The sequence below is a fragment of the Styela clava genome, chromosome 9, assembly GCF_964204865.1.
Source record: "Styela clava chromosome 9, kaStyClav1.hap1.2, whole genome shotgun sequence".
Classification (NCBI taxonomy): Eukaryota; Metazoa; Chordata; class Ascidiacea; order Stolidobranchia; family Styelidae; genus Styela; species Styela clava.
In genome coordinates this window covers 3,849,867-3,872,336 of record NC_135258.1, presented here as the reverse complement: position 1 = coordinate 3,872,336, position 22,470 = coordinate 3,849,867, and the positions used below count along the sequence as shown (strand labels likewise).

The 22,470-nt window shown below is 36.5% G+C and overlaps 2 protein-coding genes across 3 annotated transcripts; one reads left to right on the top strand and one right to left on the bottom strand.

The window, feature by feature from the left end:
• Nucleotides 1-25: 25 nt before the first annotated feature.
• LOC120339786 (centrosomal protein of 63 kDa-like) lies at nucleotides 26-12,062 on the bottom strand. Its single transcript, XM_039407989.2, has 12 exons — nucleotides 11,943-12,062; nucleotides 10,185-10,370; nucleotides 9,497-9,716; nucleotides 8,860-9,065; nucleotides 8,137-8,352; nucleotides 7,055-7,344; nucleotides 5,834-5,927; nucleotides 4,257-4,667; nucleotides 3,384-3,556; nucleotides 2,737-2,821; nucleotides 1,664-2,011; nucleotides 26-1,052 (listed from the first exon to the last, which is right to left on the bottom strand). Exons 2-12 carry the CDS (start codon nucleotides 10,341-10,343, stop codon nucleotides 933-935), a joined length of 2,322 nt encoding a protein of 773 aa, XP_039263923.2. The 5' UTR covers nucleotides 10,344-10,370; nucleotides 11,943-12,062; the 3' UTR covers nucleotides 26-932.
• Nucleotides 12,063-12,673: 611 nt separating this feature from the next.
• Nucleotides 12,674-20,764, top strand: LOC120339798 (uncharacterized). 2 transcript variants are annotated; one of them, XM_078115905.1, is made up of 8 exons: nucleotides 12,674-12,822; nucleotides 13,151-13,229; nucleotides 14,052-14,222; nucleotides 14,730-14,861; nucleotides 15,120-15,206; nucleotides 15,584-15,729; nucleotides 16,563-16,663; nucleotides 17,766-20,764. In XM_078115905.1, exons 1-8 carry the CDS (start codon nucleotides 12,786-12,788, stop codon nucleotides 18,315-18,317), a joined length of 1,305 nt encoding a protein of 434 aa, XP_077972031.1. In that variant the 5' UTR covers nucleotides 12,674-12,785; the 3' UTR covers nucleotides 18,318-20,764. The 2 variants fall into 2 exon arrangements, with proteins under 2 accessions (XP_077972031.1, XP_077972030.1); XM_078115904.1 differs by having other exon boundaries at nucleotides 16,560-16,663.
• Nucleotides 20,765-22,470: the final 1,706 nt, after the last annotated feature.

Sequence of the window (22,470 nt, the reverse complement as noted above, 5' to 3'; positions counted from 1 at the left end):
ACCTGACTAACAGAAAAACAAAAACTGGCATCCATAAATAAAGATATTTATCTCAAAATAGAAAAATATAGAAGCCAGTAAATAGGTTTTTGAAATCATAGCAACAAAAGCATAATAAATCTTCAAGTTCAAAAACATGGAAGCAGCTTAAATAGACAAAAAGTAACTTCAGAACCTCTCTCAGTCTCTTCACACATTTCCTCCCAAAAATTACTAACAGAAATTATGGAAAAATATTTTTTCGTAAAGCGTTCTTATGAATGAATGGATAGAAGAGGTGATAAACCAATGCCTGAAGTGAGCATTACCAAATGCACGCTGTGATATATTGAGATATTAAGTATTGCAGTATTATAGAACATTTAAAGTTTTTGTGCGCATTAAAAGTTGAGCCTCCCATATTGGAAACCTACTGTAATACCAAGGGCTACCAACACTTAGTTGTGTTGGCATGATTCCCAATCTTAGGCAAAATCCCATGAAGGGATGTATTATAGGGTGTCCATGAGTTCCTAAAAAATTTTTAAATCCTAAAGGGAGTTTATCGATACCATATATTGTTTTGGCCCTCACAGATGTATTAAATGAAGTAAAAATACCTAAACAACTACTAATTTAAAAAACAACAAACCTGGTTAATTAAGATATTTTGAGAACTGACATTATACCAACATTGTGATGAGACTTTATGGACACCCTGTACATTAGGTATGCCAGCGAAGTCATTTTCTTATTTTTCAATATTTTTTATATTTATATTGTGAAAACGAATTTGTCAGGAGCGCCGATGACCTTTGAAGGTCAAGCAAGCTCAAGCAGCCACTAAAATCTGATAAATTTTGAGAATTTACTAATTTCAATATTGTTTTATACTATTTTTCAATGTTGAAAGTGCTTGTGGAAACAACATCTCTCTCTCTCTCTCTCTCAATTTAAACCGGAGCTAGGTATTTGTTCACTGTGGCTGCCATCGCCTCTTTCATATTTTCAATGTGTTTATCAATTCTTGATTCCAATTCTTTGGATCGCAGTTCTTCATCTTTCAGGAAATCCTAGAAGAGCAATTAAGGTAAAAGCTGATTAAAACTATTAACTATAAATATTACGAGGAGAAAGTCTCGTGCGGTTAGGCCCGTAACAGCTTCCTCCGTCAAGTCCATAGATCTGAAACAAACATCTATCCGACACGGATTGGTAATGGCCCTAATGGGACGAGGGGCTTTGGTTGACCATCGCATAGGATTCCCTTTCCCCCAAATCAAATTTGAAAAATCCTATACTCCTAAACAATGTTCCCTCTAATTTTTTGTAGTATGTGTGCGCAGAAATTTTAGTGTGCGCACTTTTTTGGAAATGACTAATATTTGTGCAAAAACCAATGAAGAAATTTTGGCGTTCTAACCGGGTAATAAGTGGGCCAACAACAAACTTTCTCAACCTGCCAACCGAGCACATTGTTACATTACATCGAAATATGCCTGTGCGCAGTAAATCTATGCGTGTGCGCAGCCTCTGAAAGCTGTGTGCGCGCGCACACCTTAGAGGGAACACTGCTCCTAAAATTCTGTTTCTTATGAACAACAATTGGTTGCTATCAAATCTTTCATGAGCTATCTATTTCCAATATAAGGTTTATCAAAGCAAGATTGTTTGAAAAAAATACCTGTAAACCGTCATTTTTGGACATTTTATTATTGTTGCCAATATCTTCTTGCTGTAGACCAAGTATCGCATTCAATTCTCTTTCATCAATACTATCGTCCATATGAGTTGAAAAAATTGAATTATTCGGCGACGTTTCGGTTACTGTAGAAGGAGCAATTCCAATTGATTTTAAGAATTGTCGTGTAGGGGTCGGAGTTCGTGACCTCAGTGACCCTACTTCTTCCAAGAAGTCTTTCACAGCTTCACTGTTGCTAGATTTTGAAGATGAAACTGATGGTGGAACGACTGTGCTAGGTTGACTTGTGCCGTTAGATGTTGCAGAAATCTTGATTTGAAGACTGGGTATCTAAAAAGATGAATAAAATGGTTTTAGACTTGATATGAGCAAACTACGGCCCACGGGTCAAATCTGTCCTGTTGAGTAATTCAGTTTGGCCTGCCCGATGCTTTAGGAATTTGTTGAGATTGCTATTAAATTGTTTTGGCACGGGGCTTATCGTTTTACACGTTTGCTGTTGTAACTCTGTAAATATTGTTCATAAAATGTAAAATTTTTTACGTCACACTTACACGGCCTGCCAGTCTAGGTGGGCAAAATAATTTTGGCCCCTGGCCCAAACACCTTGCCCACCCATTTTAGACAAAAACTGAATTCATAGGGTCATTTGCTAAATTGTTGTCATTGCGACAAACATTTGGGGCTTTTCCCGTAACCACCGATCATTTCAAAATTTTTAGTAGATAAAAACTACTGCCACTACTGAATTATCGCGAACCTCTGACAAATAAACTTGGATCTGTAAACACAAAGACCGGTAGCACTATAAATGCCGTTTAGCGAATACATACAGTATAAAAAATAAAGAGAAAACGTTGCTGGCATAATTTAGACTTAGAAGTTAACTGTTGCAATAAATCAAAGCTGCTCACGTACCACTTGAAAAGTTCCCGTAGGGGCCACAGGTTGAGAACCACTGCCACAGGGCTCAGAGCGAAAGGAGTGGCATAAATAATCTATACGTGCTAAGATTGAGATTCTGTTCTGTTGCCACTCTTAACCAATATACTTACATTATCATCAGCAGGGTCACTCAGAACTCCATCAGTTACCACAGAATGATTCTTGCCAGAAGTTTTTGATGACATCTCTTGCAGCCTGTAAAAGAGAGAACTTCATTAAAACAAGATAGAAAGAGAAGAGATAGAATAGAAGCACATTCACTTTGAACTAGGCTCTGTACAAGCAACCACTGATCCGCAGAGATGTGCAGTTGGAATTTGGCATGTTTTAATTGTCTAAGTTGTATTTTGGAATTATCTGTGACAGGAGCCGGAATTTCATCCTTTTTATTTAAAGTTAATATTTCTGGCGGAAATCAGAAAGCATTATTTGTTTTATTTGCTTTTTTAACTGACAACAACAAGGTCGTCCCAAGGGTGGAAATCTTATTTTTAAAAGACTTGGCATAGGAGATTGGCAAAATCTGATTCTATTGCAAAGTTTGTGAATTTATATCAAATTTTCAAACATAGAATGTAAAGTCTCAATCATCCGTTCATATCTTCGTAGAATTTCTTGATTCAAACGGAAAGATTTGGTTCTTTCGAGAAATAGTACCACTTCACATATCATTACGTATGAGCAGATGCTTGTTTGGGTCAAAATTCTTGAATAAGAGTCATAAAACAAATATTTTAGAATATCAAATTTTCCTAACCTAGAATTCAAACTCTCAATTTTCTTTTCATAATCATCGCAGATCTTCTTAATCCTATCGTCCTCCTGCCCTCGTATGCCGTTGATAACATCCCTAGTATGAGAGAGAGCAGAGGAATATTCATCCTGGCCCATTTGCTCCTTAACTAGCATTTGGTCTTTGAGACTAGAAACCTGAAATAAGAAATTAATAGGTCTAATTAAAAGCTATAAGGGGATATGTATCTATGTTATTGACTGAATACTTTGGTACGAAGTTGGTAGATATCATCAATAAACAAGCCAATAGGCGCCCAGGATCTTTGCTGATACACGAGGTAGCCCGCACTTCAGTAAATCGTTATCATCCACGCAAATTTGCATTTTTTGCAGAACATAACATCAATCTGAACTTTTGGTGAAATGCAGATAACTAGAGTGAAAGCATAACCATGTTAGAAATTTCATCCATATCGGCCAAGCCCTTCAGAAACTACAGATAAACACAATGACTAAGGGTCTCTTGAAGCGTAAATCCGATATCAAAATTAATTATCAAACTATTAGTCTGTTATAGAGCTAAGATCTGAAGCCTGAGCCCATCCAATTCAATCGCTAATTTTTTTTTTAAATAAATATATGTTTATAAAAAATATATACTAAAACTATGTGAGGAAATAAAGGAACTCCTAAACAAAATATGAAAATTCAGGTTTGCTTCGGGTTCGGGCCTGCAAATCTAGCTAATTAGTCGGGCTCTGATCGGGCCCAACACCCACAGGCCCGGGTCGGGCCGGGCTAGAATTTTCGGGCCCGATCTTATCTCTAGTCTGTCATGGCCAAATAATATTTTCATAAAAAAAATGGGACTTGAAACTGAGAACCAAAATCGTACCTTTTTCTGCAGCATTATATTTTCCTCTTCCAGTTTCCCGACAGCTTTTGTGTAATTTTCTTTCAAAGATGTGAGATCAATTTCCGCTTCAACGAGCGACTGATCCGTAGCTTTCTTTTCTCTCACAATTTGTGACGTCACGGTCTGCTGATCTCTCAAATTTTCTAATTGAGCCGCAGTCATTTGTAACTCCGTTGCAAGTTGGTCTCGTCTTTGACATTCTTCTCGTAGCTGCTTTTCCATATCGCCACACGTTTGTCCGAGCTGAGCAATATTTACGTCTCGATTATGCAAATGAGATGCTATGGTTGTGACCTCTGCTTTCATACTGCAAAGCTTAGTGGAGTGTGACGCTTCCATCTCCTCGACTTTATTCCGCAAGCGACGAATTTCGACGTTCAGATTAGTGACCTGGAAAACGTGACAAATGAAATAAAGAGAAAGCCCAGGATTGCCTCAATCTCAGCATTCCGCAACAGGAAAGACCTCCTCCAGGTAGAGAAAATTTTTTAGGGGGAAGAAACACAAAAATATTAGTTTGTATTCGGCATATTTTTACATAATAAACTTTGCAATGTTTTTATTATCTGCTACTGTAATTACTTATCGATTTTAATTGGTAAGTATGTTGATAGATATTTGCCTGTCTGTTCGGTTGTCTGTTAGATGCACGCGATATCTCACCTCACAAAAGTGAGATTGATTCTGCTCCAGATTTTGCATGTGCATTCATCATATGTCGGACCAAGAGCCTATTGATTTTGGATGAATTATTTCGTATAATTAGCGAGTTATTAATTAATTAGTGATGGGACACAAGGTGTCACTATGGAGTAAGAGCGCTGTTCTGGGGGATCCCCTAACTTTCGATCAATAAGTCTTCTGTCTCTGACCGATATTCTCGTTTAGTTATTGATTAGAATGAAATTTTTGTCAGCACATTTATCAAGCTAGAGTTGAGACAAAGTATATTTTGTATTGAACTGTAAGTCCTTTCTTTTTGTATACTTCCTATCCTGGATCCGTATGGATAGTTGCCACAAGGATGCTTGAACGAGATACTATTAAAGTGTGGATTATCTGCTGTTTGATTAGGTTATATCTTGTTTTGTCTGAAGAATTAAGCCTGCAATCTAACAAAAGCTTACAGATGCTGTTTCAAAAAAAGGGGTTATGTTATTCTGAGAGTCTAGAGTAAGTCTGAGTGTTAAAGTTTTTCTCTGGATCAACAGTCCTGTCCTAGAGAATATTGATGGAACATCTTTCCAGAAATTATCTAGGTAGAATACATATCCTTATAGCTCTTTCTCTGACAACACAAGGCTTGAGGTGTTTCAAGTTATCTGCAAAGTAGTCGCCGACAAGTATAGTAATCATTTTGTGGTTATTTTTAATTTTGCTTTGTTTAATTGTTCCCGTTTGCCTGAATGGCCAATGAAAAACGATTTGATTTGGATGGACGTTCACTAACGTTTAATGAAACACCATAGTTCTCTAGCTCTTGCCATTTCAATTGTTGCTCATAACTGTGTAAAGAGATTCACTTGTTAGTAAAATTTCTTAATAAATTGCCTCACTTTTGCCTCTTCTGTATTTTTCAAAGCATCTGTTAAATTATGGATCTCTTGTCGTGAATTTTCAACTTCTTTCTGTAGGTTGCGGTTTTCCTCCCTTGGAATATAAAAAATCTATTACTATAAACCAAAGGAGAATCGAAAAACTTCAACAAATTAATTGTTATTTTTTAAATATTAAATTTATTATTAATCATTGAGAATTGGCATGGTGGCCTAGTGTACCGGTTATCAACCAAGGGCCATGACGCACTGGTGGGCCAAATAAAAATGATCAGGTTGCCCAAAGACCTATTGAAAAGTGTTATAGCTGTTGATAAATTAGTTAAATTTGATGGTAGTAGCAATGAACAATGCTGTTTTTTGTTACATGGTGATAATTTTCTCCTAATAATTATTGAAGTCTATTTTTTCAGAAAGTATTTTTTGTTTTTTGTAGTTTATCACTGGCATGAAAAAGGTTATTGTGCCACAGAATTTTTTTGTAACGAAAATGAGTCACAAAAGATAAAAGGTTAATTAATAAACCACTGGCCTAATTATGTTGCCGTGACATGTTAAATATCTTTCCCTGCCACCTTACTCATAGACGACCTAGTGGTTATATGGTTGTACATAAGGGTTTGTTGGTGACAAATGTTAAATGTCCCATTCTCACTGCTAGGGCTGGGCATTTCGAATCGAATATTCGAATCGAATAGTAAATTATTCGAATCGGTTCAGAGCTAAATTTCGAATCGCCGCCAGGCGCCATCTTGTTTTTATCTTTCCGCTAATGGTCGAGGTGAATTCCCCAATTTTTTTTTTATTTGAGTCATATTTTTTTTCAACGGAATCCTAACATATGACTATTCTCAGTAGTGAGTTATTGATAAAACGTGTTTGTTATTCTGTGTGAACGCTCAGTAATCTATCTGAGTGATTTATTCTATGTCTTCAGTAATTCATATTTTTGAGAGGACCAATTACTATAATAAAGTCGCTTACAATTATATATTTTCAAGTATTCGAGATTCGATTCGATTCGAAAAAATTATTCGATTCGATTCTGAAATCAAAAGGTATTCGAAAATGCCCAGCCCTACTCACTGCAAAAGAGTGAAATAAATTAGCCAAGAAGAGCTGCACTGTGTAAAAAGCTGGTAATTTCAAGTGAGAGTAAATTTCATCACCTTCCTCTCCCTGCTTAGTAAAAGTATTCAAAACACAGAAATAGTGAAATACCTTAGACTAGATTCTGAGTTCCTGTAAGTCGAGACGAGAGATTCCAAATGTGCGACGTTACGTTGCATTTCATCCTCTCGACTTTTTAGTGGCGATCTTGTCTGCAATGATTCAATGAGTTTTTGTTTCGTTCTGAGCATGTTCTCGAGATCTGAAACTCTATTTTTGAGCTCTGCGATTTCTATTTCAGAGTCACGCATGACTGATTCTCTTGCTTTTAAAGTCGATGTTAATTCTCGGCCCTCATCTTCGAAAACTCTGGCTCGACAGGTCGCTTTATCGAGTTCCTCCTAAAAGAGATAAAATTGAATCTTCAATAAACAATTTTTATATTCAATGCTCCTTCATGTCTTTCACTCTGAATAAGGCTATGTATAGGCAGTCACTGAATTGTGAAGAGCTATCATTTTTGGAAAAACTGGAATTCTTTCGGTTCTGCATTGCTTATTTATTTTACCGTTTGTGAGATATTTGACATAAAAGGCATAGCCAGGGGACAGGGTGGTGGATGAGAATTGTAACTTACCTCTTCTGAAATTAAAAAAAAAAAATTCTGCTTGAAACACTTTTTAGACCCTCAAAGACTCTTGAAAATCCGATTGTTACAGAAACAATACAAGGCAATCGATGCCTGGTGTAACATCCATAAAGCTAACAAGAGTCCTAAACAATTCATCAACTCAAGCATTGGAAACGAGGGTGAATAACACGCTGTACATCCGTTAGCTGCTGCCAATGTCTCCTCTTGGTCGTTTTTCTTGCTCCGCCCAATCAGCAAAATATCACAGTCATAAATCACTGTATGTCACTCAAATTAGTGAAATTAGTGAATATTTTTGAAAAGCAACTCAATGCTATGGGTGACCGTACATTTGAACCCATGTACATTTGAACCCATGCGTATATCCACGGGTTCAATCTATATGCGGGTGCTAAAACCCATGGGTTAGGGTTAGTATGGGTTTAACTATCCATGAAACAAAAAAAATTCCATAGGTGCAATAGCATACAGGTGCAATTGTCATGGGTTCAAATGTACGTGGGTTCAAATGTAAAGGAACCAATGCTATGACATGCCCCACCTGTAACATGTATTTCTCTTTCACTGTTCCCTTCCTTAAATCATCCAGTTCTCTTGTTTTATTCTGCAATTCTTTGATCAAATTTTCTTGAGTTTGGATCAATTCTTTATCATTGATCAGTTCGGATTCAAGTTTCTTAACCAGATTTTGACTCGTAGACTCGACCTCCTCGATCATTTGATTGCTACGCTTCAAACGGGCTTGGTACGTATAAACCTGAACATAATAAATCGTATAATTAAAATAAATTATAAAAATCCTAATGATAGATCATTTTTGGGGACTCCCGTAGCGTGTGTACCTGGTTAAGGTGAGAGCATAATTCTGATTTTCCTTATTTTAGTTCTATTACAAGTTCGGGGACTGTCTGTGTTAGCCAAGTGAATATTCCCCCATAGATTTCAGTTCCTTTACACAACTTGATGTAAAGTAGGCAAACAAAATTAGTGAGCTACATAATATAATTAGTACACATACATATGGAGCCCCAAAAAAAATGTTATGTATGATACAGAAAATAATTCTTTTTTCAAAAGTAGAGGGCTCCGACCCCCAAATCTCACTCCTGGCTACGTCCCTGCAATAAAAGATTTGTTTCATGTAAACTGATCATATTTTGTGTAAATGACAAAATGACATCACTATAGGGCAGTCCAAAACTAATCTGGCATCTGGAATTGGACGCAAAATATTTGTAGCTTAAGAACACTCTCTAGCACTGACCTGCTGTTGAATTCTCTCACTCTTTTCAGCAAATGATTTCCTTTGTGCTTCTAGGCATTCGATTTGGTGTTGCAATGCTCGCAGTTTAACTTCAAATGCTCCTTTCTCTTTCACAAACTCTGTCTCTTGTTGAACTTTTGAGTCAAGTTCAGCACGAGTTTTTTCAAGTTCTTTTTGAAGTGTGTGCTCTCGCTCACTTATCTTTCCTGTTGAAAGATAACAGCTAGGGTAGGTAAAATAAAGTACTTCTATCGAATCTGAAATTTCAAATATTTTCAGTCTACGATCAAGGCCAGGGTCGATACTCTATTTGGAAAATAATGGAAGATATGAATAATTGGTAAAAACAAAATTGTTTGCGTTATATTAGTAGGTGTGATGGCTTAGTGCAGTGTTTCTCAACCTTTGCGTCGCGACCCAAAACTGCGTTGCATGAAAAATCTTTTTGGGTCGCCTGTTATTTCATCAATAAACTTGAAAGTTATTGATATTATTTTCTAGTTGATTTTATAGATTACTTAATATCTGGTAATGGAGTGTTCTTAGGAATTGTATGAGCATGGCTGTCTCAATTCGAAGTAATTTTTTGTAAAATAAATGTTATATAGTATTTTAAATTATTTGATTAAATAATCACCTTGTTTTGCATAATGTTTCTGCATTTTTGAGTACGTCGATTTCAATTGTAGTAATTCGTTGCGAAGATACGATAACTGGGATTCGTATTGTTTTACCACGTTTCGTTGGCTACCGTCAAACCCATCTAATTTGTGTTTCAACATTCCTACTTCCTGATGTTTTTGATTTAACATAGATTTAGTGTGACCGAGTTCTTGTTCACGAACTTCGAGTTTGTCCTGCAATAGTGAGAAGAGATTATTTACGAAGTGCCTTATATCCTTGCATATAGGCCGAGTTTAAAAGTCTTAGTATAGATAAATCTCATGCCTCCCACTTGACTCTCATAAATACTCAAAAAACATACGCCATGCCTCCCCCCTCCCCCAAAAAAATTCAATATTTTTTTGTAATGCACTTTCCAGGGATCGCAGTCAGACATCAATTTTGCGGCTTTTCAATACCATTTTGCTCTATTCTTGAACAATACACTGAAACTCAACGTTTCTTGGCTTACTACCAACAATCCTTTATTATAGCTTGGATAACTCCCGACAGCGAAGTGAGTTTGTAGAGTGTTTATTTGGGATCTAGTTAGAAATGGCTTAATAACAGCTTTTGTCTAGCCTTGTTTGAAGCAAAAGGCATGAGTGAAGCTGAAAGCAAAAAAAAATTACTATCTTATCGAAGAATACAGAAATAGTTACCTGTACAGCTGCTAGTTCCCCTTCCCATTCCATTTTCTTATGTCGGACCATGATGTCAATTTGCCGCATTAATTCTTGCAGTTCAGCACCACATGATGTCAGTAGTAATCCACCATCTAATTGTTGCTTCTGCATACCTTCCCATATTGTAGTGTCCATAATTATGTGCTGCTAATATGTGTTATCCTGTAAAGGACAATATAGAAAAATAATTTACGCAATCCTGTTGAATTAAAAAAAACTTGTGCATTTTAATTTGGATGAAAATTATTAGGTCAGTATGTTGGGATAGGCTACATAATTTTATGAATCAGTCTTAAAAAAACATAGAAACAGAATCATTGCAACAAAAAACCATGAAGACAGTAGGCTATAGTTATCTGACTCCCATATGTCCCGACATTTGGGCACATAAAAAAAACACTCTGCCATCACGTGACCAAAATTCTGTTTTTTTGCTATAAACTCTCAAATGCTTTCAAAATTTTTTTCCTTCCAGTAAATTAGATCTCTACAGCACAATTCTCCTATTAAAAAAAAAAACCCACATAAAAAAGACATTAATTATAACAGTGAGTGCGAGGCCCCCCTTTACGAAAAAGTCAGGTCTCATGTAGTTTCTTACCTAACACACTTCTAGTGGGCGTAGCATGAAATTTTTTTCAAGTATCAATCCTAACCCCCACCTGACTACACCATCCAAAAATTACGTCATTACGACGTCACAGTGACGTAATAGAGCCCTTCAAACTATACGAACTGCCATCCAAGACGCGCAAACGAGCACCCGAAATCGAACAGTTCTCTCGTCGCAACGATTCCAATAGGAGAGAGACCGATAACGTCAGTCAGTTTTTTATCGCCGGCGCCAATGCCGTTTCGGTCGATCGTGCGTATATTTGGCAAGCTCTATGCCGTGATTGTGATGTCGTAGTGATTTAATTTTTTTGGATGGCGTAGTCAGATGGGGGTTAGGATTGACATATCAAAAAATTGTTATGCTACGCCCACTAGAAGTACGTTAGGTACGAAACTACACGAGACCCAAAAAGTCTGGGGGCTCCATATCGCCTCAAAACACAAACCGGCACTGCAGATAAACCAAACGGAAGTGCAATTCAAAAACATTACTATTGAATTCCTTGAAAAAGATAATCGAGTTTACAAGATTAAAAAAATATTTTCTGTTGTAGCATTCAGAGTTTTTAGCAAAGAAAGAATATGTCATCGTAACAGACGTCCTCGTTTCAGAGACAATATAATGTTGTTTTATTGAACCAAATGTCGGGACATATTGAAATCAGAATACTGTGCCCTATTTAATCATTACCATAAATCACAACAATTTTTGTTACAATTTATATGGGCATTCGGAAAAGCTTTAAAAAATAAACTAATCACATCCAGCAAACTTGTGGAATACATGTGTTAGCTGTTCACTAAAAGACCAACACTGACAAAGGCAAAAAAGAATATTTCTGTATTTGTAAATGTTTTCCATTAGCAACTACAGGTTTACATTTAACAGAGTGAGAGAGATTTCGCCAACCTGAAAACAGAGCAGAGAGAGAGAGAGAGATTTATTTCCACAAACAATGAAATGAGCATTGCAACAATAATAAAAATATACAACAGCACATACCACTAACAATAATTAGTCAACATTAATTCTAATTTGGTTTGAACTTTTTTGAACATCAATTAATCCTTATACCTTCCCCCATATTTACTCCCGTCCAAAAAATTACTACAACTCACTTGGTTTTCGTTTTTCCGCCAACGATTTTGTAAAATTTTCTGTTGGTGTTCGTTGTCGCGCCTCAGTGATTACAAAAATTATCCTAGCGTGTAAACAGCTGATACTGGATTATATATTCTTATAAAAGTAATGAGGTAATTAGTATATAAGAATTAATATTAATATTAAAATTATATTAATAAAATGCGGTTGAAGATTATTTATGGTATATTCAATCAGATAAAAAAACTCAAACTAATTGAGCGAAAGAAAACACATTCGGCGACCGAGAGCAGAATAATGTTGACGTCTAGTCGTCGTACGAATTGCCAACTAAATGTACCGTACTCGTTTCTATATACTTATTCAGAAAATAGATTTAGAAAGTTAACCAATTATTATTCTGTTAAATATATAATATTATAAAAATTATTGAAATTTAGTTCAGTATAATTTTAATTATTTCAAACTAAATGGTAAATTGGAATTTATTATTTACTTAATTTAAGTACCGGTATAAGTTTACCGGTATTATTCATAATCAGCAGTAGACGATAAAATATTAAATGAAGACAAAAAAATACCTGATTATAGAATCGGGAGAGCAAACAAAACCTCGAGTAAGGTTTGAAATGTACAGAATTTAGATGGAAAAGTATGTGTTCGCTCACACAAAAATATTTAAAAAAAATATGGCATTAAGAATTTTAGCTCAATTCTAAATCTTGTCGAATTGATAAATCTGAATAATGCTCGACGTCCTTTCTGAAAGACTGAAATAAGTAGTTTGTAATTGTTGAATGTTTAGTGCGAAAGATGGATTAAAGTTGTAGAATATAGGATTTTTGTGAAATATTTGAACAATGGAAGACACAAACATTTTTATTCAGGCCATCGAGGGTGAGTTTTTTGTTTGAAATTGTATTTTTCAATATTTCATTTATCAAGTATGAGTAACGTTATGAGTTTTTTTCGACTCAATAATCAGCATAATAGGCGATAAAATAATTGATAAAAACAAAAGAAATAAAACTGATTGTAGAATTGGTAGGGCAAACAATGATGGAGTCTGTGAATTCTAAATCTTGATATTACAGTACGGCACACTATACAAATCGGGTGACTTTGTCCCGTTTCAGAGAAACCATTTTCCATATGATCAGACACCCCTCCTTTGGGAGATGTCTGGACATTGTTATCTCTCATACATTTTTATTTTATTTTTTAGGCTATGAAGAAAAACAAGATCCCCTGTCAGAAGAACTTGATCGGTTTATAACTTACATTGCAAGGACCGGAGATATCTTGTAAGTTTTGTTTCTGGGTTGTTGGCTGGGTTCTGTGTTAAGTTTTGTGGTATTGACACTTTTTGAGAAACACAGCCCTAAAAATACTCGGGTCTGATATAGTTTAGTACCACATGCACTTCTAGTTGGCCTGGCTCAACAATTTTTGCATATGTCAATCCTAACCCTTACCTGACTACGTCACCCAAAAATTACGTCATTTCGACGTCACAGTGGCGTAATAATGGCCACCAAAGTACGTGAAAGGTCGTCCAAAACGCGCAGACGAGCACCCGAAATCGAGCAAGCTATCTCTCTTGTTTTCTCGTCACAACGATCACGATAGGAGAGAGATCGCTGGCTTTAGCGGGTTTGTTATCGGCGGCGCAGATGTCATTTTGGGCGATCGTAATTATACTTTGGCAAGACCTATGACGTGATGGCGACGTCGTAGTGACGTAGTTTTTGGATTGCATAGTCAGGTGGGGGTTAGGAATAACATGTGCAAAATTCGTTATGCTACGCCCACTGGAAGTACCTGTGGTACTAAACTATACTAGACCCAAATACTCAAAGATGTCCAAATTGTATCGAATATTTGGTGTGTTAAATTCTTGATCAGTGAAAAATATCTAGAATAGCTACATTACAAAAATCATCCTTCCCAGCTATTGAGAATGCATGTGGAACATTTTCCGGTTTTGGTCATCCCTGAGTTTTGACCAATTTGATGGAGTTCTTGATTTTTCACAATTACTTAGCTATTTAAGCTATTATTCTTGTCTTGCAAATAAGCAAAATTTTGTATTCCTTGTTGAAGTTTAATATATTCTTCTCCACTAGGGGGCCATGGGAGAAAGTACAGAAAGTTTTCATGAAGAAATTGACGTCAGTGTTAGATGAATTTTACAATATGGCTCCTTATAAAGTTGGGAAAATCAACGCAAATGCGACCAACGATGATTTTGATGAAATGAAAAAAAGATTGTTGCAGTTGACGGAAGAGTTTGACAGGTGTGTTACTATGTTTCTTGATTCAATAGTTTGGGCCAGTGGAAGTTTCCTCGACCCTTGACCCCCAAAAAAATCTCCCTATACTTAACCATTGCAAAATTTTAAACGCTCATTTCGAGAGTGTTTTGGGGAATTAGCTCATACAAACTGGCTCACATGTTCAAAACTCATTTTTATTAAAACGCAAAACTGCGTGCCGCTTACAGATACTTATAGCTAATTTTATAATAGTCTATCGCAGCATTTGCAGTATCGATTTTTAATTATTGCAACTCATCTAAATGTTCTCGTGAGGCATGCTGATTGATGCTTGGGGAAACATCCATAGTGGTCGCATTCTGATGAAAATAAATTTAATCAGTTACAATACTTTGAGCAAATTTCTGTTGGCTCTATGGCATTGCTTGGTATTATTTTTTTCAGACTCCGCAGCTCTTCCCAGCTCCCATTTAACTTATAATACTGTGAGAAATGATAGGAAAAATTAGTTGAATCTTTCTTTTACAGTCCGCCTTTCACAATCCAAAGACTTTGTGAACTTCTTGCAGAACCGAGGAAGAATTACACAAAATGTGATAAATTTATGAGAGGAATTGAGAAAAATCTAATGGTTGTCAGCTCATGGAGTAATCTACCAAGGTAAGACCTTTTTTCAAATAAAAATCAATTTTGAAAATAAAAATTTGACCTTGTCAAAAATTTAATTAATTATATTGATAGGCCTTTGTGCTCAGGTAATTTTTAAATGAGCAGCAACTGTATTTATTGATATATGAAAACCACTATTTTTGGATGCCAACGCAACTTTGTCTATCATTTTACCCACAATACCATTGTGACTATGAATATTCTATTGTTTTTTTCACCCCTACTTGTAATGAACAAACAATTTCACAGGACTCTCTCAGATAGCAATGACAACAACATGATGGTGAATGGTGTGGACTCGATGCCGGGCAATGGATACACTCCTGGAAGCGATAGGTGGGTGTAATGAATGTGTGAGTGAGTGTGTTCACCTGTGACTATGCTCAGAGATATGTCTCGTTTGATTGTTTAATTTAGTGAGTGTTACATTGCATTGAGGCTTGCTTTGAACAAATTTTGAATATAGACGAACTTCTTCTTTTCTAGTGGTCGAACCAGTGACCATCGAATTACTGTGTGAATTTTTTCACTCACTATTACATTTATATCAGATTTTATCCTTTTGTCCCAAATTTGACTGTTTTTTTTAGTTCATGGGTAAACTTTCATATGTCGTTTGGTACAATGGTTGCCCTATTAGTTAGACATTTAACTTTTGTTTTAGACTCGTGTTTTTTAGCTAATTGCCTATTTTTTTCCTGTTCAAACTTTAGATTCAAACCTCATTGGTCTAATTTGCCACCATCACCAATCAGCACTACCCCACCTAAGATACCGGGAGTTCCAGATTTTACAGCAGTTACTTTGCCAAAGCTGGAAATCACTACTGGAGAAACAGGAGAGTCTACTATTGAAGATGGTATGTATAGAATAGGTCTGTGGTTCCCAAACTGGGGTGGCGCCCCCTCATGGGGTCGCATGAAGATTTTGGGGTGTGCAACATTTTTTGTCGGTGGGCCATATAACCAACTTCAAACATTCAGCTGGGACAAAAGAAGAGAATGCTGCTATTCCCTGGCCTTACAGTAATAAATGCACCGGGCAAATCGTCATAAGATTTAAGAATATTAGTGTTGATAAGGGCCTTACAAAAGGCCTGACGGGCCGGGTTGTGACTCGCGGGCCGGGCCACCTGTTGTACACCCATGGGGACAATGCCAAAGTAAAATAATTCCATTTCTTTCAAATATGATTGGATCCTTGCTTATCAGTTGCTGGCTATCTAGATAATTATTCGTAGTTCAAGTGCGAAGCGAATCTAATGAATTTAATTTCATTTCTCTTTCAAGCATGGACTTGTTTATTTATTTTCCATATGACCAGTGGTTCTCAAATCGTTTAGGCCGCGCCCCTTTTTTAGAAGTCTCCCGACTCAACTCAGGAATAACTAGTTAACAATTATAGGCTACGAAAACAGATAGTAATCAAAAGTATGTTTTATTTAAAAAACATGTTAAAAATATGTGGATGGAATGTAAATATCCAAAATAAAGAGATGTAAATATCCAAAATAAGACTGACAAAATCAAATCTGAAAAATATTTAAATTTTTCTTTTTAATTAGCTTCAAGCCTCCTCAAAAAATTTTCTATTAGTCGTGGGTCGCACCCAATCGATTAAGAACCACAGTTTAAGACTTATTGACCTCCCTCTCTCATAATATGAATATGAAAATCTTATTCTATTCAGCAGAGACAAAGACAGCAGTTTCTGAAACCCCCGCTTCTGAGGAAAGGACTGAACAAACTGAAACAACACCTGAAATGGTAACAGAAGAAACTGAGAACACACAGGTAAGATGTCCAGTTTGTCTGCTCTGGAAAAGAATCACAGTAATCAAAGCATACCCAACTATGGATGTTTCATGAGCATCGATTTCCTTGTTTATTACCATAACAATGGCCAATTAGTAAAAAGTCAGCAATGACGTAACAATTGCAATTTTTGCATGCGTTTTGAGCGTAGTGCCAACTCTCCAAAACACTCTCAGAATAAGCATCCAAAATGTTTTTGAACGGTAAAGTATGGGGAGAATTTTTCTGGGGTCAAGGGTCGGAGAAACATACATTGGGTTCGAAAAATTAATATTTTGGTTGTTAAACTATTTTAAATACAATTTAAAAAATAATTTTTGAATATGGAATATTGAATAATTGTATGTATTTTATCAAGTTGGGTTTTGCCTAATAGATAAATTTCCTTTGATCATTTTAGCAGTACAAAAGTCGCCTTGATTGGCTTTCTAATTTTATAGTGTCAGAACCTAAATTAAATGCACACCCACGTCAGTTTGACATTGGTGTATAGCTGGTTGCCAGTCCGTTTTTCGATATCGTCGTACCACTGACATCTGGGTCTTCCTCTCACTCTTCTACCATCTATTCTTGCTGTGAGAACTTTTTTCGGTACTCCTGAAGTATGCGCACCAAGATGTCGCACAACCTGAACCCTAACCTGGTACACAACCTGAGTTTAGGTTGTGCGCCATCTTGGTGCGCATACTTCAGGAGGTCCCTTTTTTCTGCAGGCTGCCATGTCTTGCATGATGACAATTTGGCAGTTCTTATTCAGTGGTTCTCAACCTATTATGGCTCGTGGCTCTATTCCAGAGGCTTTCAGCACTCATGGCCCCCTGTTTATCATTCAGAGTGTCGTTTTGACTGGTCAATTCAAAAAATCCCATTAGGATAAAACAGTTAATGCTCAACAAAGTGAAAACACCCTGTGAAATAACTTTATCAAGCAATTAAACTATGGGGAACAGGGAGTTTCTTGTTAATGGAAAAGTAAAAATCAGTTTCGTGCCTCCCCTGCAAGCTGCACTTTGGCCCCCTTGATGGGCCACGGGCCCCAGGTTGGGAACCGCTGTTATAGTTTATTATTATTAAATTTCAGAAACCCAACGTCTCTGCAACCATAATTTCCTCCTCACCCCCAAAGACTGTGAACATAAAACGAAAAATCGAGGATGCTAATGATGAGAGTACCACCAAAACGGACAAAGGTATAACGGACACACAGATCGCAGAAAGCCCCACCAAAAAATTGAAGTCTGATACGGTATTGGAACAAGTTCAGAGTACTGCTGGTGAAGACAGTAAAAGTGCTGATTCAGAATCACATGACTCCGCAAAAATAGAATCCAGTGAACTAGTCACTAAAGATGACTCAACAGAAACGACTACCGGCGACTCAACAAAAATGGAATCTAGTGAATCAATCACTGACTCAGCAGAAACTGAAAAAGATGACTCCTCAAAAACTGTCAGTTCAGGGTTGCCAGAAACTAATGTAGACCAAAACATTCCCCCAACTCAAACTTTGACCCTTGAACCAGGAAATACAGACAATACTGAGAATGCAGATAAAGACATTGGCACGTCAGTTGATCCACCTAGTGGTACAGAAAAAAAATCTGACGATGAAGTACAAATGGAGGTAGATTAAATGGCTAAATTGAATATTGAACCAAAGAGATTGAAATTGGGTCTTGTTTATTACCGAGTACAAATTGCAGTAACATTTCGGTCAGTGTGACCTGGCAGCAGAATATTTGAAATGGCATGGTCTGAATTTTCAGATTATCAAGTAATTCGAGTTAGTAACAGCTACTGGGTAACGTTAGTTTTCAAATAGTCTTGAAGGCCTAAAATGCGTTTCAAGCTATGAAAACGGGGCTCCCGAAGTATGCGAACCAAGATGGCGGACATCGGAATGTAATATGTGGACTAGGTTAGGGTTAGGCCATAATTTTAGGTATAAATACTACGGGAGACTCTTGGCTAGTCGTCGAACTGATAATAGGACTAAAATAGGGAAAATTGTAAAAAAATTATCGCCTAACCCATGTTACGTTCCGATGTCCGCCATCTTGGTTCGCATACTTCGGGAGCACCATGAAAACAGCTATGAATAATACAGAAAAATGATTTTTTTTACACCCTGGCTATAGCATGCCCACACCGATATACAATTATTCTGACTGGCAGAAGTTTTTAATGAAATCGGTGAAGCGTGAACTGCCAGCATTTGCATGTTTTAACTAAAATATGATTATTCTGACTGATAGAATTTCTTTCTATTTTAATATAATTTTCTTATGAATCTTCTTAGGCAATAATTGGAGTACTTCAATTCTTGTGTCAATTGATTTTATTTATAACCACTTTCTTGAAAGAAGCAGTCTCACCGAACTGCCATATGATTGAACTGACAAAGTCATTATTGGCCATACTGAATATCCATCGACATTTTGCGCCCATTCACTCTAGCCCTGTGGTTCTCAACCTTTTTTTTTGTGGCAAGAAAATTTCCGTGGCCCTTTCAAATTTTTATTGCGAGGGAAAAACTACAAGAAAAGTTAGAATCTTTCTGTGAAAACGAACACTTTCCTTTCAATATTTGGAATGAAGATGACCATTCAGTAGCAAGAAACAGCATCATCAATCATTGGTACTACAATCAAAATTATGGATAGTGATACAAAGAAAACTAGCAATTTTATTAGTTCTGGGGCTCACCTTAAAATCTTTCCGCGGCCCAGCAGTGGGTCATGGCGCACTGGTTGAGAACCAGTACTTCAGCCTCTTCCACTGATATTGTTGACTTCGACCATCAGCTGGCTTAAACTATCTGGAAGTCAAAAATCAAGCCAATTCACTGTATTTCGCGGACCATAAGACGCACTTTGCGAATCGCTTTTTCTTGAAAATCGGCTGGGCGGCTCATAGGCCAGTCTGCAGTTTTTTGAGTCTCCCCTGTCAGTAATATATTTGCTTCAAAATAAGTAACACTTGGAATAAATTTGCATCAAAAATATTGAAATATTTTAACTGGATTCTATGAACCCAATAATTTCCTTATTCATAGAATTATTGGCACTCCAGTAGTATATGCTCCAAGATGGCGCACAACCTGAATCCTAATCTGGTACACATACCATGATCAGGCTGTGCGCCACCGAATAGTTTTCCAAGCTACGCATAACTTATTTAATGAGGTAATATGCTATTGCATAAATAGCATCTTCTATTTTGTGGAATTGAATTTCCTTGACTGGGAAAACCTCATGTTCAGGATCAGTATAGCGCCAGTGGGTCCATGTGTATCTTTAATAAGAAAGTCAGTAATTGATTCAAACTCCTTTATCACTAATATATTTTGTTTTTAGATGAGTTCCCATTTCCTAGTTTGGAGTAAATTTACATCAACATCAATTTTTGTTGAATTATATCTTATGTACTCAATAATTAATTTCTTTTCGTGAATTTTTTCCAAACTGCTTTTAAATACACTTTAGATGGGTAACATTGTGATGAAATCCTGTCGACTTTGTTCATATCAGTGCTTCCCAGCCTTTTCAGTTTGCGACCCACTTTTATTGCCATTTTTCGTGTGCGACTCAAAATGTGTTGTTAATATATGAGAAAATAAACAATGTATCCCCATGCAATTTACTATTAATGCGAAATTTGATCAAGACTGATAATGACGCTTGAATCTAATTGTTACATTGTTTCATAATTGTTACATAATGATAATGTAACAATTAAGAGAATAAGTTTTGCAAATCGAGAGATTTTGGAGACGCAAGTTATAGGCCGCTCGATCGTATCTCGTGATCACTCTTTAAGCAATGTCCATATCCCTCTTGGCACTTTGACATCGTCTGCGCCGTGATTAAAATGCACGCCGATAGATCGTGAGTCGGCGATGTCTGGTCGCTATCTCCTTGTTACATTGTTTCATAATTGTTGTTACCTAATGATAATCCCACAAGACTTTGCGACCTTTAATAGCTTCGCTGGTGTTATGTCAATTTTGTTTTGGTAACTTTACAATCTGCGTATACTGCATTTTAATACTGCCAATTAAATACAATTTTTCAACAGAAATTTTGGTGCTTCAACTTTTTATCAAACATTATTGGTTAGGTATATTGAATTCAGACACTTCTGAGATAACATAACAAACATCCAGTGATCGAATGTTTGTCTGATTTTGGTACGTTGAAAGTTTATAGTTGTGTTAGTATGCAGCATGACTCTTTTATCATGGAATCGCTATTCCTGATTATGAAAAATTGCTGCAGTCCGTGGAAATCATAATTATGTTACAAACGTTACAAAAATATATTTGTGTTGGTGTGCAGCAAGACTATTGGATATTCTGACACATAAAAAACGAATCTCTTGAAGTCCACAGAAATTTTTGACATGAGTAAAAGTAATATCCTTCTGGCAAAAAAATCAATCTTTAACCACTGAAAATTTCAAAGCAATTGGTTCAGTATTCGAAGTGAAAAGTGATTTCCTCATGGCGAAAGAAAAGAATACTACCAACAAGAACAACAACATAATATTGAAACGATCGTTATGTACACTGACGTGTCCAATAGGTAGTTAGTAGTCCCACAGAAACCAAACCGATAGCTTAGTTGGAAGCTAATGTTCTTTTTAGAAAGTGTTTGTCGGAGAAGTGGAATATATAATATCGTCGCCCCTAAATTGAATTAACATAATCTCAATTACCCCTTTTATAGAAATAAAATTATCAGTGCGCAATTTGTCAAATTCAATAACAAGAACATGAGAATCCATGAAAACAAGAACAATGTCCAGATTTAATCTCAGTAAGAAGGGTGGAACTGTTTCTGCGTTATCAAACGATAAATTGTCGAGATATTGAACGCCTGAATTGCCCCCCAAAAATGTCAAATCACCCTTTTGAGTGAAATAACCCCGTTTGAGAACCCCTGGTCTAGAGTATTCTAATCAATGCAATTCAAGACTTTGGCATCATAACCTTCCATGAGATTATCATGGTTGAGAACATTGAATTCGTGGATAATATTTATAACAACATCAAGTCCATGCATCTGAAACCAACACAAATGAGAGGTCGTGATTGGTCATATGATCAAGCCGACTTATCTGATTTCAGGCGCTGAAGGTGAATATGTAATCTTAGGACTGATTTTCTGATTGCGTTCATTCATCCTAAGCAGATATTAACTGGTAAATTAATCTAACCGAACGGGATGCTGTTACACTTTTTGATTAGGCTGTGTTATCCACTTTCCTGTCGCCAATGTGACTATGAAAAACTGATAAAAGACTATTAGGGGCTCCCGAAGTATGCGAACCAAGATGGCGGACATCGGAACGTAACATGGGTAACTGGTTAGGATTAGGCGATAATTTTTTTCCAATTTTCCTTATTTTAGTCCTATTATCAGTTCGAAGACTAGCCAAGAGCCTCCCGTAGTATTTATACCTAAAATTATGGCCTAACCCTAACCTAGTACACATATTACATTCCGATGCCCGCCATCTTGGTTCGCATACTTCGGGAGCCCCGACTATTATTATATTTGGTTTTCTTTGAATTCTGGCTAGGTTTTTCCCCCAGCTTTCTGTGTTTATCTTAGAGATGGTGTCACAGCATTGTTGTTACATCTTTAAAAAAAATGCTTATATTATTAATTCAATAGTGGTGTTTGTTTGTTGGTGCATTCAAAAAATTACGACATCTAGTCATTAGAAACAGCATGCCTATTGGGAAAGAGGTTGAGTCACCTGCATTCATTCATCTGGAGCAA